Source organism: Phaethon aethereus (assembly GCF_964289735.1).
Source record: "Phaethon aethereus genome assembly, chromosome: 13".
Taxonomy (NCBI): domain Eukaryota; kingdom Metazoa; phylum Chordata; class Aves; order Phaethontiformes; family Phaethontidae; genus Phaethon; species Phaethon aethereus.
In genome coordinates this window covers 4,605,122-4,619,645 of record NC_138589.1, presented here as the reverse complement: position 1 = coordinate 4,619,645, position 14,524 = coordinate 4,605,122, and the positions used below count along the sequence as shown (strand labels likewise).

At 59.2% G+C, this 14,524-nt stretch overlaps 1 protein-coding gene across 2 annotated transcripts; it reads left to right on the top strand.

Annotated features, from left to right (window-relative positions):
* Positions 1-4,867: 4,867 nt before the first annotated feature.
* On the top strand, positions 4,868-8,432 carry IRX5 (iroquois homeobox 5). Of its 2 annotated transcripts, none has more exons than XM_082005879.1 (3): positions 4,868-5,509; positions 6,776-7,181; positions 7,462-8,432. In XM_082005879.1, exons 1-3 carry the CDS (start codon positions 5,261-5,263, stop codon positions 8,208-8,210), a joined length of 1,404 nt encoding a protein of 467 aa, XP_081862005.1. In that variant the 5' UTR covers positions 4,868-5,260; the 3' UTR covers positions 8,211-8,432. The 2 variants fall into 2 exon arrangements, with proteins under 2 accessions (XP_081862005.1, XP_081862004.1); XM_082005878.1 differs by having other exon boundaries at positions 5,124-5,509; positions 7,465-8,432.
* Positions 8,433-14,524: the final 6,092 nt, after the last annotated feature.

Here is a 14,524-nt window from a genome sequence, read left to right as displayed (position 1 = left end):
ACACATGGGTAAGCATCTGCAGGAAAACACCCCTAGGTTTTAGGGACGATGCTTCAGACAGTATTTTAGATGTATTGTTTTAGTTCTTGCTCAGCTAATAATGTATTGATTTAACATAGAAAACCACGAGCCTCTCCCTCCTCTTTGCACACTAATTACTTTTACTTCCATGGTAGTGTAAAGGTGAGAAAAGGAATTTTTTTTCTCTTTGTGCTTAATTAAAAAGATAAGTATTCACACATATTTATTTAGTTCTCTTATTCGTATGAGTTGTTAATACTTTCAAATACGCTGTATAAAACAGCTCTCAGCAGATGTTTCCAGCAGCAATCTCCACTACCATCTGAGTCTTAGTGTTTTGTTTATAGCAACAGCTTTAAACAGAACAGAGTATCCGGGAGGGTTGGGGGGTGCATGTGTGTGTGTTATTATTCTTATTTATTTTGTTTGTTTGTTTTAAAGAGGAATCCCTTCAACATCACATACAGATCTCCTGGTAATCTATTCAAAAATTGCAGTGGAGAAACAAATTATTCAGTAAGTGTCTAAGGTCAGGTATCCTGATAAAGAAGTATCAAAAAGGTTTTGAGAAAACAACCTCCTTCTCATCTACCCCTGTAAAGAGAAAAAAAAAAAAAGTTGAAATGATCTCCTAATGCATCTCCCTTCATAATTCATGCCGAAAGATGACATTTTCTCAGGATCTTAATTAAGATAATGATGAACACCTGTGTCGGCATTCTTTGGCAAGACAGCATTATCCATCATAATCTTTTAAGTACTCTCAAAAAAACCCAACAAAATCGTATGACGGAACCAATCTGTTGCCTCTCCTTGTGCTAAGTTTTACATCTCAGACACACACAAGAACGATTAGATCTTTAAAGACTGCAATAAAAGCAGGATCGTTAGATTTTAAAAGTTTCAACAGAAGTAGCTATTAAAGTAATTAAATTAAGGTGTATCATATCCAAGATACCCAAGTTTAACTCCATGCGCTACAAGCCACCTGCAACCAAAACACTTAAAGTTAGAGACTACTGGTGGCTGTACTTAAAAATATATAGTTTGCTGTTCTTTTCAAGATCACCTTTTTCCCCCTCCCAGAAAGACAATATTTACAGCTGATCCCTATTGTATGTTCGTGCACGAATTTATTAAGCTATTTTACAGTGTACCACGTATGTTTGCACACCCTAAATGAAACTATGCAAATGACACCAGTGTATAAAAACAAATACACAAGTTTAAATATTGCTACATTTTGGGTCACCACATTTTGTGCAGTCGTCTGAAATCCAAGTTCCTCTCATGTCAAAAACCCTACTGGAGTCCGACTACTGAAGTAAGCAAAGACTATTTTAAACAGCTTTGCCGGACGAGCCCACCAGACCTAAGGCTATAAAAACAGTGACCTTAATTATTTATTTGTACAAGCTGAATTTAAATTCACAAGCCTTAATTTAAATAAAGAGCACACAGCCAGCCTATAAATCCTACCCTCGTTAAGTAAGAATTGAATGGTAAATGTGGTAAACTGCATTAACAGTTTAGCTTCCAAGAAACGATGACAAAATACATAAAGTACAGAGTTTTAATACCAACTTGCCCTTACTTCGTTTCACTGGCAGCTGCAAAGCAAACACCTGATACCAGGAACTTATCCATACCTTCAACTGTACGTACCTTCAGTAAAAATGAAGGGAAGCAAGTGTATCCTCAAGTCCCACGTTTGCTAATAGAACTGATGGAACTACATAAACAAGAGTCTAAACCAAACTTATTTCCCTTTAATCAAAGACCTGAAAACTCCTGCAAAGCAGATTAGTCTTAGGCTTTCACATTTTAATATACTTCTATCGGAGAAAAAAGTTGCTGTGACTAGTCATTCAGTAGAGCCATCATAGTGCAAATAAAGCAGAAAATAGAGACATCCTTAAGAAATGAGTCTCAAATTTGATATAAATTGAAGGTGACAACCACAGCAACAGAACTATAAACTAAATGTTTCAATATCTTGACGAATTATCTACAGTTCTTTTAAAACTGCAAAGAATATAATAGTGGCATAATGTAGTGAGAATGTCAGTTTTACAGACGCTTACAGTCCTGATGCCATAAGAGTCCTACCGCTACCGTTTATTAATCAGCTCTGGTATTATTTTGCAAAGCATGAAAGTATGCGTGAAGTCACCACAGTTTCCAAACTGTACGCCTACAGAAGCAAGATTAGTAGAACATCAGAAATAAAGAGGGTAATTCTACATGACATTAACCTTACCTCCTCCTCAAAAAAGCCAGATGCCATGGGAAGATGGTTAGAACTTCCGCTTCTCCCTACAAAGAAACGGGCAAAGAAAAGCGGTTGCTCATTCTACTCACATATAAAATGAACATTAAATGTATAAAGCTTTGCCAGATGACATCTCACTTCTCGAACGAGGGGTATTGTCAGAGGATTATGACAAAAGCGCTTTTGAGTGGAAAAAGAAACGCGGTGCTTTAGAGCGATAGCTAAAATTAACCCAGGGACAAACGCCAGTGACACCGTGCAGCTGAAAACTGATGAAAGTGCACACCTGTGTGGAGTGAGCATGTAAGAGAGGGTGCCAGCCGCGGCTAGGCCCTTCCCGGCGACCGGGGCAGAGCCCGCATGGATTGTAAAGAGAGGAAATACCGTACACCTCCACGTAAATAAAATAAAATAAAGGGAACAGGAAGAAAAAATGAGGGACGCCAGACAAAGCGCTGCTCGACAGCAACACCGAGGAGCGTGCCGAGACCCACCTCGCCTCGCCGGGCTTCCGCACGCCGTTCCCGCGATCGCCGCCTTACTGCGGGGCGCGGCCGGACACCGGCCCCGGGAGCGCGGCCGGACACCGGCCCCGGGAGCGCGGCCGGACACCGGCCCCGGGAGCGCGGCCGGACACCGGCCCCGGGAGCGCGGCCGGACACCGGCCCCGGGAGCGCGGCCGACAGCGCCCGCCCGCCGGCGGCGGGGCCCGGGCAGCCGGCACGGCCACGCCCGCGCCAAGGGCGGCGCCCAGGCCCGCCCGGCAGGGGGCGCGCTAGGGCGGTGGGGCAGCGCCGCCACAGGGCCCCGACGTCCCGCCGCGCGGCGGGAGACGCTGCCGCCCCGCTTCCTCACCTCGCTGGCCGGGGCCGGCCCGATCCGCAGCCGCCACGGGCTGGGCTGGGCTGGGCCGGGCTGGGCTGGGCCGGGCCGGGCTGGGCCGAGCCGAGCCGAACTCGGTCGGCAGCTGCCTCAGCCCGCAGCGCCTCCGCGCGCCGTCCTGTCAGCGCCGCTTCCGGACTCCCCCGCAACCGCGCCGCGTGCCGCCACCGCCCCTCCACACCCCCTCCTCCCCGCGTTGAGGGACAGTTCACCAGGCCAATGGAAGAAGGGAAGAACCCACAGCCAGCAGGAAGGCAGCCAATCATGGCGCCGAGAGGGGCGGGGGAGGGACCGTCAGGGCCACGGCCTGCTGGGTAGTGTAGTGCCGGCCGCGCCCGCCCCACCGCCCCCGGCCCTGCCGGGATGCCCCCGGACAAACCGGGGAGCGCGCTCCCTGCCCACCCTGTCCTTTTCCGCCGAGGCGCCGCCGCCTCCGGCGCCGCACCGGGGCTGGTCGGGAATGCTCAGCCTGTGCCCGCCTTTTGGCTGGGGGGCTGTGGCCACTGCCGCCGGGACGGAGCCCCGGAGGGACGGACGGAGCGGGGCGGTGTCGCCTCCTCAGCGACCTGGGGAGCTCCTGCCCCGGCCCGCCCGTTTTAAAACACACACACACACGCGTCTCCGCGTCTGGCCCGCTGGAGCCAGCGGCGAGAGGAGTTAAAGCCGGGAGAGAATAAAGTTACAAGACTAAAACAAAAAAAAAGATAAATCGAATGTAATCGCTCCCCCGGGAAAGGCCTGGCGGGTGTGAGGCGGGTCCCTGGTGGCTAGGAGCGCGGAGGGCAGGTCCGCGGCCGCGGGAGCAGCGCCTTGCCTCAGCCGCGAGGAAAAAAAAGCGAGAAAGGAGTAAACGGGGATCTGTTCCTGTTGGGAAATACGCAGGCTAGAATCAGAGGCGATTACATCTCCTGATCGGCGGGGATTTATCCCGGTTCATATGGTTTTAATCTGCTTTCGCCTCGACCCTTCCATGCGGCGGGGAGGGGGGATGCCCGGCGCATTCCTTGGATCCGCGGCGAACCCTAGCTCGGAACGATTCTTGCGGACCCCTCTGCGGTCCCCCCAAGGCCTCTTCTCCCAGGACCAGAGCTGGGAAAGAATAAGCTCCCCCCGCCCCGCTTACGTCCCCCCGAGCCCTCCGCGAAGGCGAAGCCGAAGCCCATTCCGCGCCCGCGGCCCCGCCGCTGCCCCGCTGGCGCAGCCCCTGCAACAGGTCCGGCGGCGCGTCCCCGTGCTGCGGGACCGGTCCGGGCTGCGGCGTGGCGCTTCCCCGCCGAAACCCGCCCGTTCTGGTTTCTTTTTTTGTTTAGAAAAGAAAAACTAACACCGCCACGCACGCCTCGTGTATTCCACCTCCAGTGATTTAGTGGAGGGAGGGGCAGGGGGCAGAGAGCAAAAGGAGGGGGGCTGCGCAGAGGGGGAGCTGGGCGGCTAATAAATCTTATTAAATATCTATTTTTTTTTTCATATACTGATTGGCTTGCATTCCGGCACAGCGCGGCTCCGCACGGTATTTAGCACATGCAGAAAGTTGGAGCCGATCTTAAACGGCTCGAGGGTGACTGCAATCCAGGAGCCGGCGCACTTGAGCCTCTGCGCGCTGGGGAGGGCCGAGGGAAGCGCGGAGCCCTCCCGCTGGTTGGGCCCGGCCGCGGCAGCCCAGCGGGGTCCTGCCAGTCCTTCCACTGACAACACCCCGCGAAGGAGGAGCCTCGCCGGGCCGCGCAGAAGGCGTCAGGAGCTGCAATTTCCAACTTAGCATCTTGGCAGGACCCTTCGGAAAGCGAGAGCGAGGAGGAAGGGGGGACAAAAAAAGCCCCCCAGTGCAAGGAGGGGGGGGGAGAGGGAAGGAGAAAAAAAAAAAAAGCGAGGGCGAAGCGAGGAGGGGGAGAAAAAGGAAGAAGCGGTGCCAGGCTGCAGGCGAGCGCGGAGCAGCAGCCCCGGCACAGAGCAAGGTGCCGGCGCTGCCCAGCTGGCGAGGGCGGAGAGGCGCCCGCGAAGCCCCGGCCGCAGCGTCCCCAGTCCGGCAGCGCGGCGGCTCCCTCCCGGCGCCTTGGGCTCCCGGGTGCATGTGTGCGCCTGGCCATGTCGTATCCTCAGGGTTACTTGTACCAGCCGTCAGCGTCCTTGGCTCTCTACTCCTGCCCGGCGTACAGCACCAGCGTGATCTCCGGACCCAGGACCGATGAACTTGGGAGGTCTTCTTCGGGCTCCGCTTTTTCCCCTTATGCCGGATCTACCGCCTTTACCGCCCCTTCCCCGGGTTACAACTCCCACCTTCAGTACGGCACCGACCCGGCCGCCGCCGCCGCCGCCGCCTTCACTTCCTACGTGGTAAGAGCCGCCGCGGGCAGCCGGCACCGCGCCGGGCACGGCGGCACCCTGCGGGCGCCCGCCCCCCCGCCCCGGCCTTCTTTTCGTCCCGACCCTGTTTTTGAGAGAGCGGGGCCAGAGGGGAGCGCGGCTCCCCGCATCGCTGCCGCACACTGCTGCGGGCGGCAGCGGCGGGCAGGGCCGGGCGCGGGGGGAGCCGCCGGCACGGCTCGGGAGAGACGGGGCTGGGGCGGGAGGGGACCGATTTCATTCCCTAAAGTAAATAAAAAAACATTTAAATATATATTTTATATTTTTTTAAATAAAACAGCTCTTATAATTCCACAACAATTAGCTGCTTGTGATTGAAAAGGGAATGACCCCAGCAGTGGCCGGGGATGGGAGAAATCCGGGCGATAAACCCGGGGAACTTTCCCCTGCACGGCGATAATTAGGCTGCTTAAATATTGCAGAGCTCTAATCCCGTGGCCGCGAGCCGCTCTGCGGGCGCTGCGCGGGGAAGGGAAGGGGAAGGCCGGGCACTGCGCTGCCGTGCGCGCCTGCGGAGAACCGCGGGGCCGACCCGGGGCGCGGGGCATCCCCGCCGCAGAGCCGCGGCCGCCGCCAGTGCCCCGCAGTTCTCTCAAAAGCCGAGGAGTTTCCCTTAGCTTCTCTCCTCTGTTTAGCTTCTAGGCAAAGTTGCACAGTTTCTTCTTTCCTTTTTCTGTCTTCCCTTTTCTTTCCTTCCCTTTCCCTCTCTTTCCTTTCCCCCTCTTTCCTTTCCTTCCCTTTCCTTTCTCTTTTCTTTTTTCTTTTCTTTCTCTTTTCTTCTTTTCCCTCTCCGCTTTATTTTGTTCCTCCTCCCGCCGCTGGTCTGGCAGGGGAGCGGCCCGGCCCGGCGCGGCCGCCTGGGCCCGGCAGGTTGTCCGCCGCGATCGCAGCCTCGGGGGTGGAAGGGCAGGGTCCCCCTGCCGTTGTCCGCCCCTTCCCCGCGCTGCCCACTCGCTTTTCCACGCCTGTATTTGGGGTAGAGGTGCTGAATTGCTGCAGGCGGCCGGTGGCCTCCCGGGGCCGGAGCCTCCCGGCCCCGGCGAGCCCCCAGGCCCTGCCTCCCGTTCCCCCGGGAAGGAGCGGGGGGAGAAGCCGGGCAGGGCCAGACGCCGGGGCAGAGGCGGCGGGGCGCAGACAGGGGCTGCGGGCAGGCCCCGGCGCTGCCCTTGCCGTGTCATTGCCGCCCCGCGGCCGCCTGACCGCACCCCACCGGGCTGCTCTCCCCTCTCTCCCCAGGGCTCGCCCTACGACCACACGCCGGGCATGGCCGGCTCCCTGGGCTACCACCCGTACGCGGCGCCTCTCGGCTCCTACCCCTACGGGGACCCCGCGTACCGTAAGAACGCGACGCGGGACGCCACGGCCACCCTCAAGGCCTGGCTCAACGAGCACCGGAAAAACCCCTACCCCACCAAGGGCGAGAAGATCATGCTGGCCATCATCACCAAAATGACCCTCACCCAGGTCTCCACCTGGTTCGCCAACGCGCGGCGGCGGCTCAAAAAGGAGAACAAGATGACCTGGACCCCGCGGAACCGCAGCGAGGACGAGGAGGAAGAGGAGAACATCGACCTGGAGAAAAACGACGAGGACGAGCCCCAGAAACTGGAGGAGAAGGGGGACCTCGGGACGCCGGACACAGGTAGGGTGGCGGGATCGGCCGCGCCCTCGGGGCTGCCCCCGGCCTGGTGTGGCGGGGCGGCTCGTGCGTGTCACCCCCTGTGTGCGTCCCCCTGTGTGCGTGTGTCTCCGAGCGGGCAGCCGGCGGGGGGGGAAGCCGGAGGCCCAGCGCTGCGGGCCTGGCGGCGGCGGGGCCCGAGGGGGTGGGGGTGGGGGGCCGGCGGCGAAGTGGGCGGGCGGGTCTGGGGGCACCGAGCGAGCCCGGGAGCTGTCCCCCACCCCTCTCCTTTCGCCCCCCCCAGGAGCGGCGGATCCCAAGGCAGCGCCGGGCTGCGAGCGCCTCCAGGAGTCCCCCGGGCCCCGGGAGGCCGAGGCCGGCCCCAGCGACTCGGAGTGCAACGAGCCGGCGGAACAGCGGCTCGACGGGCCGCCTGCCGCCCCCCCGGCGCCCGGCTCTTCCCCGCTGGGGCCGGGCCGCGGGCCGCCGCCGGGCGGCGAGGAGCCCCCGCCGTACCGCCCGCCCTCCGCTGCCGCCGGGCCGCCGCACGCCGCCGACCTGCACCCGCTGCTGCCCGCCGCCGCCGGCGCCTCCGTCATCCACTCGCCGCAGCAGGCGGCTCTCGCCAAGCCCAAGCTCTGGTCGCTGGCTGAGATCGCCACCTCGGCGGACAAGGCGAAGGAGGCCGGCGCCGAGGCGGCGCCCCCCGGCCCCGCCGTGCTGGGCGGCGGCGGCCCCTCGCGCTCGCCGCGGCCGCGCTCGCCGGCGGCGCAGTGCCCCTTCCCCAACGGGGCGGTCCTGCCACGGCCGCTCTACTACACGGCGCCCTTTTACCCCGGCTACACGAACTACGGCTCCTTCGGGGCTCTGCACGGGCACCCGGCCGGCGGGCCCGCCGCCGCCCCCGGCGCCCACTTCAATGGATTAAACCAGACTGTCCTCAGCAGAGCCGAGAGCCTGGCCAAGGACGCCAAAGTGATCAGGAGCCAGTCCCAGGTAGACCTTTGCAAAGACTCACCTTACGAACTGAAGAAAGGTATGTCCAGCATTTAATACCGGCTTCTCCTCCCTACCCGCTCCTGGGACTGTACTTTTGTTCTTTTCTTATTTTTTTTTAATTTATTGAGAGAAATGATAAATTGCTTTGGCAGTTATTTTTCCACTACCGAAACAAAAACAAACAAAAAACCCCCAACAAAACAGAAAAAGACCAGCTGCCCCCTCCTCCCCAGCACTCCCTTCAAAAGTTTATAGAGTCTATTGGAAATGGTTGGGCAGAAACCGCCCAGAAATGTCTTAACCAAGTGAAAAGCAAACGAGTGACACGCTCTCTCTCACACACGCAAAGAAGAAAGATTTGTATTAAATCTTATTCTGTATATTTAATGTAGCTTTTTGTATTTAAATTGATAATACAGTATCTTTGAAGTAAATTATGAAATCAAGACACCTGTACAGGCGTTAATGTTGTTTTGGTAATATAAATATATACATTTCTGTGTCTTTTTCCGAATTGTTTCATAGTTTTAAAATATATATATACAAGTTTAATTTAATTTTTTATGCCTATTGTTTTTTTTTTCCTTGGGTGTGAGCTAAACTATAATGCAAAAAAAAAGGAAATAGGTTATACTTATTAGATACAAAAACCTGCAGCCGCCTTTGTAAAATGCAAATATTTAATTAAAAGAGATTTTTATCAGAAACAAAACCACTCTTTTTTTTGCAACGGGCAGATACACGCATAGCTGCGGGAAAAAAAAAAAAAATTACACGTTTTAAAAGAGACGCGGGGCTTCGTTTGGGACCTTACAGGAATACCTGAAGCCTTTCAGAGTGACTGACGGTTCTTAAAAGGTCGGGCTCCGGCGGCGAGAGCCGCCCGCCGGGCCGGGAGGGGCGGGCGGCGGCAGCGGGACCGGGCCGGGCGCGAGAGGGACACTCTTTCGGAGGTAAAGGCTTCAATCAGGCCACGCACAAAAGCACTCGTTAGAAACACCGAGTCGAAGCGCAGTCCCATCTTTTAACCTAATTACGTCCAATCAGTGTCGTGTTTTATGCAAAGCAATCAGCTGGTGAACTTTGCTAATGAGTTCGATTTTCTGCCAGATTTAGCCCGCCTGGCTGCGGCGGCGGCGCTGCCGCCGTGTCCGGGGACGGGCAGCGGCTCCCCGTGCGGTGGGGGACGCCTCGGTCCCGGCCCCCCCCAAGCCCCCCCGGCCCCTTGCGCCGCCGTCCTCGGCCCAGGGGACGGCGCGCTCCAGGCGGCCGGCCGCGGCCGCGCAGCCCCGCGCAGGGCCGGCCGCGGGCGCGGTGCTTCCCGGCGCCGGCAGGTAGGTGTCACACTCGGCCCGAGTTTGGTTCCCGCCGCCCGCTCGGCGGTGCGGGAGCCCCGCGGGGCCGCTCCGCGCTGCCCCGCGCAGGGGGCCGCAGTGCGCCCCGCGGGCTCTGTCGCTCGGCAGCCCCAGCCGGGGGGAACGGGGTCCCCCGTCGCGGACCTGCGGCTGCCCCCCGCAGCCAGTCCCCATCCGCGCAGCCCCGAGCGGCCCCGGTGTCCTCCGGACAAACAGCGGCCAGAAACCGCTGCCGCACCCAGCCCGGCGGCGGGTTTTTGCCCGTTCACATGGGGTTTTGCGGTGTCAGCTGCACGGAGCGCATCGCCGCCGTTAACGGAGTGGGAACGTCGCGGGGACCGCCGGAGCTGGCGCCCAGACACCCCTCCGTTTCGTTCGGGTTTTCTTCTTGACGAGCCAGAGAATTATTTTGTAATCTCTTCAACTTTGTCAGAGCCGTTTATTAGCTGTAACAGGTTTATTCATGCATATTTACATTTTAAGGGATTTTAAATAGTAGTTTGTGGTTTATGTTTTAAAGATGTGGTCCGTGTTCACTCGGTTATACCATCTTTGTAGATAATCTGGTTTAAAATCAGAACTGTTTCAAGCTGAATGTGTAAAGAGTCAAATATTCCCGGGGTAATGGCATGTTATTTTGTCACTTTATAAATTATAAATGCATTTTTTAAAAACGCTCCAGTTCCTCGGTTGGATCTTTTATTTCCAGTTGGGGAGACCTGCAGGAAGGCGTTTTTTTTCGCGCAGCGGTTGAGTTTTCTGGGACTCAGCTGCCCTGTTCAAGGCGGGAGACGGACGGCGGGGCGCGAGTGGTTTGCGCTGAAAGCAGCACGCCGGCCCGGGCTCTTCCCGGCCGAGATGGCCCCTGCCTGAGCTCGGGTGGAACTTGGGAGCGCCCTGTGCTACAGGGAGCCGACAAAGTCCCGCCGGAGACAACAGGTCCCGCAGTGGAACCACTATCTTGAAATAAATAGGTTGTAATTATTCACCTAGCTATGGGGTTATATTTTTTTTAATTGTCGCTCTACCTTTCCCCCAGCTGATCTTCCTATCTCTGAGAAAAAGCTATTTTGCAAAGCAGCTTAGGAGCTTCGCTCGTTCAAAAGCCCTGTTCCTTTATAATCGGGGCTATTTTGAATTGCTCTATCAGCGATCTCAATACGGTTTTCGTTTGATGTATAAATTCCTAAGGGAATTAACCGTTTCCTTTAGGTTGCAGCCTGTCGCCAATTTTAAACCGTAAGTATTATTGTAGCCCCATCGATTTGATAAAACAATTTTACTCTTCACACCTTTCCCAGCCGCGGGAGAGGTACTTGTACAGCCTGTCTTCAACATAAGCACCGTTTTCCCAGTTTCTTTTTTAAAACAGAGGAGGGGGCACGGGGCAGCGTCCGCCTTTTTTTGCCTCTGGCATGTTAATTCGTTGTTAAAAAATTTTTTTTGGACAGTATCTTAAAATAACAATAACGTCTGCTGCCAATTACAGCTGCCGTAGGTTGCTCGGGAGCAGCCTCCGGCGAGGCCGGGAGCGGCACTGGGCGCTGGGAGCGGACCCCTGCCCGGCGCCGCGCAGCGCCGCGCTCCTCTTTGCAGAGGTTGGGGGCGGAGGAGGATTTCGGCACCGCTGCGGAGCGGGTTTGGGCCCGGCGAGGGGGAAGAGCGGGGCTGACGGCGAGGCCCTGCGGGCTGGGCTCCCACCGGCGCGCCTGGGAGCAGGTGCTTGCCCACGGGCGCAGGTGGGAACGGCCCGGCCTCGGCGGGGCGCCGCTGGGCGCCCGCGGGAAACAGCTCGCCCCCTTCCGGACCCCCCCGGGCGCAGGGCTGCAGCCCCCGCCGCGGCCCTTGGCGGGTCGGGGAGGGCCCGCGCCCCACTCCACCGCCGATCCCGACGGCGCGGGGTGAGCGGTGCGGCGGCAGTGGGGTGCGGCGCAGGGGCCGCCCCCTCCCGCAGGTGACAGTCCAACATCCCCCCAAGCCCCCGCCGCGGCCGAGAAGCGTGTTGGCACAGCTGCCTCGGCGGCGCCCACGCGTGGGGCAGCAGGAAGAGCTCCGTCTGCAGGCCGCGCCGGCCGCGGATCGGGGCCCTTGGAGGGGTGGGGGCGCAGAGGCTTCCGCCCGGTGGGCCCATCACCTCCCCGACGCGCCCGGGCGCCCGGGGCTCGAGCCCGGGGCTGAAGCCCCCGGTCCCGAAGCCCCCGGTCCCGTCCACAGGAAATTCCCCCTGCTCCGTCCTGGAGAAAAATGGACAGAACTGGGGCGCGGCTGGCAGCCGGCACAGCCCCCCGAGCTCCGGCGGGACCCCCCCGTGCCCCTAGCCCCGCTTCTCAACCGCGGAGACGGAGGGCGGGAGGGGCGGGGAGCCCTCAGCAGCCCGCAGCCCTGCTGCTTCCTCTTTCACGCTTAAAAACAAAACAAATCCTAACTCAGACCCTCAACACCCCGGACAGCGTTTACACACACCCCCGCTGCTCTCCCCGCCGGTATTGCCTTTCCAACTGTCCCGATTAACCTGCGGGGCTCCCGCGCGGCGCGGAGCCTCCGCGATCGCGTCTAATTGGCTCATTGGGCTCCCCACGCCCCGGTAAGAGGATTGGAACGGCATCGCCCCTGTGCCCGGGAGCTCCCCGGTAGCCCCTCCGCCACCAGAGCGCGGGAGATCGCACACGCGGGTTTAAAAGAGGCGACTAAAAATTTTTGCAGTTGGGAAAAGTACAGGAACTTCAACTCAAGCCCCCTCTTCCGCCAAACTCCGGAGGGAGCACATTTATGGATTAAAAAAGAAAGAAAAAAAAGGGGGTGGGGGGAAGGAGAACACGGCCCCGCGGGCGTGCGCACGGCGCCGGTACTCAGCCGTGGGTATTCCGCGGCCGGCGGTGCGGCGCGCAGCGGCCGTGCCCGGGGCGGCGCGGCAGTGCCAGGGGAGCCGCCCCCCCGCGCCCCCCTCTGTGACCTGCCTAGATTATTAGTAAGGACATCTGTGGCTGGCAGTGGAACAAGTGTTCCCAAAACCAGAACCGGCTGTTTTTCCAAATGAGCAATATGTTAATTCCTCATCCCCCCTCCGGTTTCTTTAAAACCTGGCACAAATACATCAATAGCAGGGAATAAGGAGCCTTTGCAGAGAACAAGTGGCAGTTTTGAATTTACCTTTTGTGTGCGCCTCGGATGCAATCTTGAGGCATTTTTTCCTCTCTCTCCCACAGAAAAAGAGTGCTAATCTGCCCTATCTTGGGACCCAAAAGGATTGGAGTGGAGTAGATATTCACTGGAATCACATAGGGGAATAAGGGTCTTGCTTTATTGAATCATCAAATCCCAGGAATGAAGCTCTTAATTAATTATGGGTGCTAAAAATTCAGGCCAGCTGTTTCTTTTTACTTGGCTCTGACAGAGAAAGACAAAGTCTACACCGAGATCCTCCGAGCCGCGTTCAGCATCAGTCAGCGCCCTCGGCGGCGCTCCCGGCCGCGGCGCGGCGCAGCCCGGTGGGGGCATATGGCGCATCGTCCCGCATTCCTCCACCGCGCCTCCGCGGGCGCGGAAGCGGCCTCCCGGCCCAGCCCAGCCCAGCCCAGCCCAGCCCAGGGACCTCTCTCTGCTGCAGAGAGGGGTCGCCCGGGGACAGGCCGCGCGTGGCCGAGGAGCCGGCCCTGCCCGACGGGGCGGCCGCGGGAGCGGGCTCCTGCGCGGGCGCTGCGCTTCCCCGCTCGCCAGCCTCTGCGGGACGCCGCCCGTCCCGCCGGCACCCCCTGAGCGCTGCTCCCACCCCCCCGCTCCCGGCTGCGTCCGCAGCGCCCCTCGGACCCTCCGACGTGTCCCCCGACCGTAGGCAGCACCCTTGGCTCTACCTCAGCGGGAGCGCCTGACGCTGACCCGAGAGCGGGTGTGTGGGTTCACCCCACCATGGGCTCTTCTCCCCGCAAAGACAGAAGCGTTTCCCTGCGCGGCCACAGAGTCCCGCGGGAGGGCTCTCCGGCGAGGTACTGGAGGCCGCGGGTGTCGCTAGGGCGCGGAGAGCCGCGCAGGAGGTGCGGCTCCAGGGCGCGGACAGGTCACCTCGCATCCCGCCCCCCGGCCCCTCTCTTCATGTGTTCAACACCGGGTACTCGGCGGGAGCGCCCCGCGTTATTTTCACGGCAGCCGTAGGGACGGCCGGGGCTGCCCGAGCCCCCCGCCTCAGTGCTGGCCGGGCAGCCTCTGCCGGCTCCGCGCGGCGGGGGGCGGCGGCGGCGGCGCCCAGCACCCCCCGGGGCTCCGCCGCCGGGCGCTGCCAGCCCCCTCAGCCAGAAACCGCTTCACCTCCGACTACCAGAACATGAATGTCCTCCGCACGGCGTTACTCATCTGTTATAATTAGAGCATGTGCGAACTCGCAGCGTGCCGGGAGCCCGGCTCGGGCCGGTGCAAGCACTTGTGCAACAACCACCCCCTTCTGCCGTGGCGGTGCCGCCCGCCCGGCCCGGCCAGCGGCCCGGCCGTGGGGCCTCATCCTGGCCGCAGCCGGCGCTGCGCCCGCCAGGCCCGGCTCGGGGCCCGGCTCGGTCCAGACACCTCTTTTCCAGCGAAATTGGCTTTTATTTGCTTAAAGTTAACCACAGAGCTCTCCACGCTCACGCCTGATGGATGCAGATGTAAATGCGCACTTATTTAATTGGATCAGGTCCCAAGATAAAAGAGATAAACGGCTCCCCGTTTGCCAGGTTATTTTCAGAGGCATGCGGCGGTGGTGTGTGGAGGGAAAGTTAATGAAGAGGAGAGGAGACACGCTGTACTTAAAATACCTCGGGGGTGGACTCGGGGAGGGGGAAGCCTCGGCCTCCGCCGCGGCGGAGCGGCGCCGGGCTCCGCGCACTGCGCGCAGCCCAGCGCAGCCGCTCACCTGAGCCGCGGCGGGAGGCTGCGCCCTACAAGGCAATTAATGCTCTTCCCCCCCCTTCCCTGCCCTCTACCAAATTGCTCTCCCTTCCTGCTGTCTCCCCTTGTTTCTCCCCGTGTTCGACATCCGTATGC

Coding starts and splice junctions, on each gene's coding strand:
- IRX5 (XM_082005879.1), top strand. CDS start 5,261: ATGTCGTATCCTCAGGGTTACTTGTACCAGCCGTCAGCGTCCTTGGCT. Junction 5,510..6,775: donor CCGCCTTCACTTCCTACGTG/GTAAGAGCCGCC, acceptor CTCTCTCCCCAG/GGCTCGCCCTACGACCACAC. Junction 7,182..7,461: donor CCTCGGGACGCCGGACACAG/GTAGGGTGGCGG, acceptor CGCCCCCCCCAG/GAGCGGCGGATCCCAAGGCA.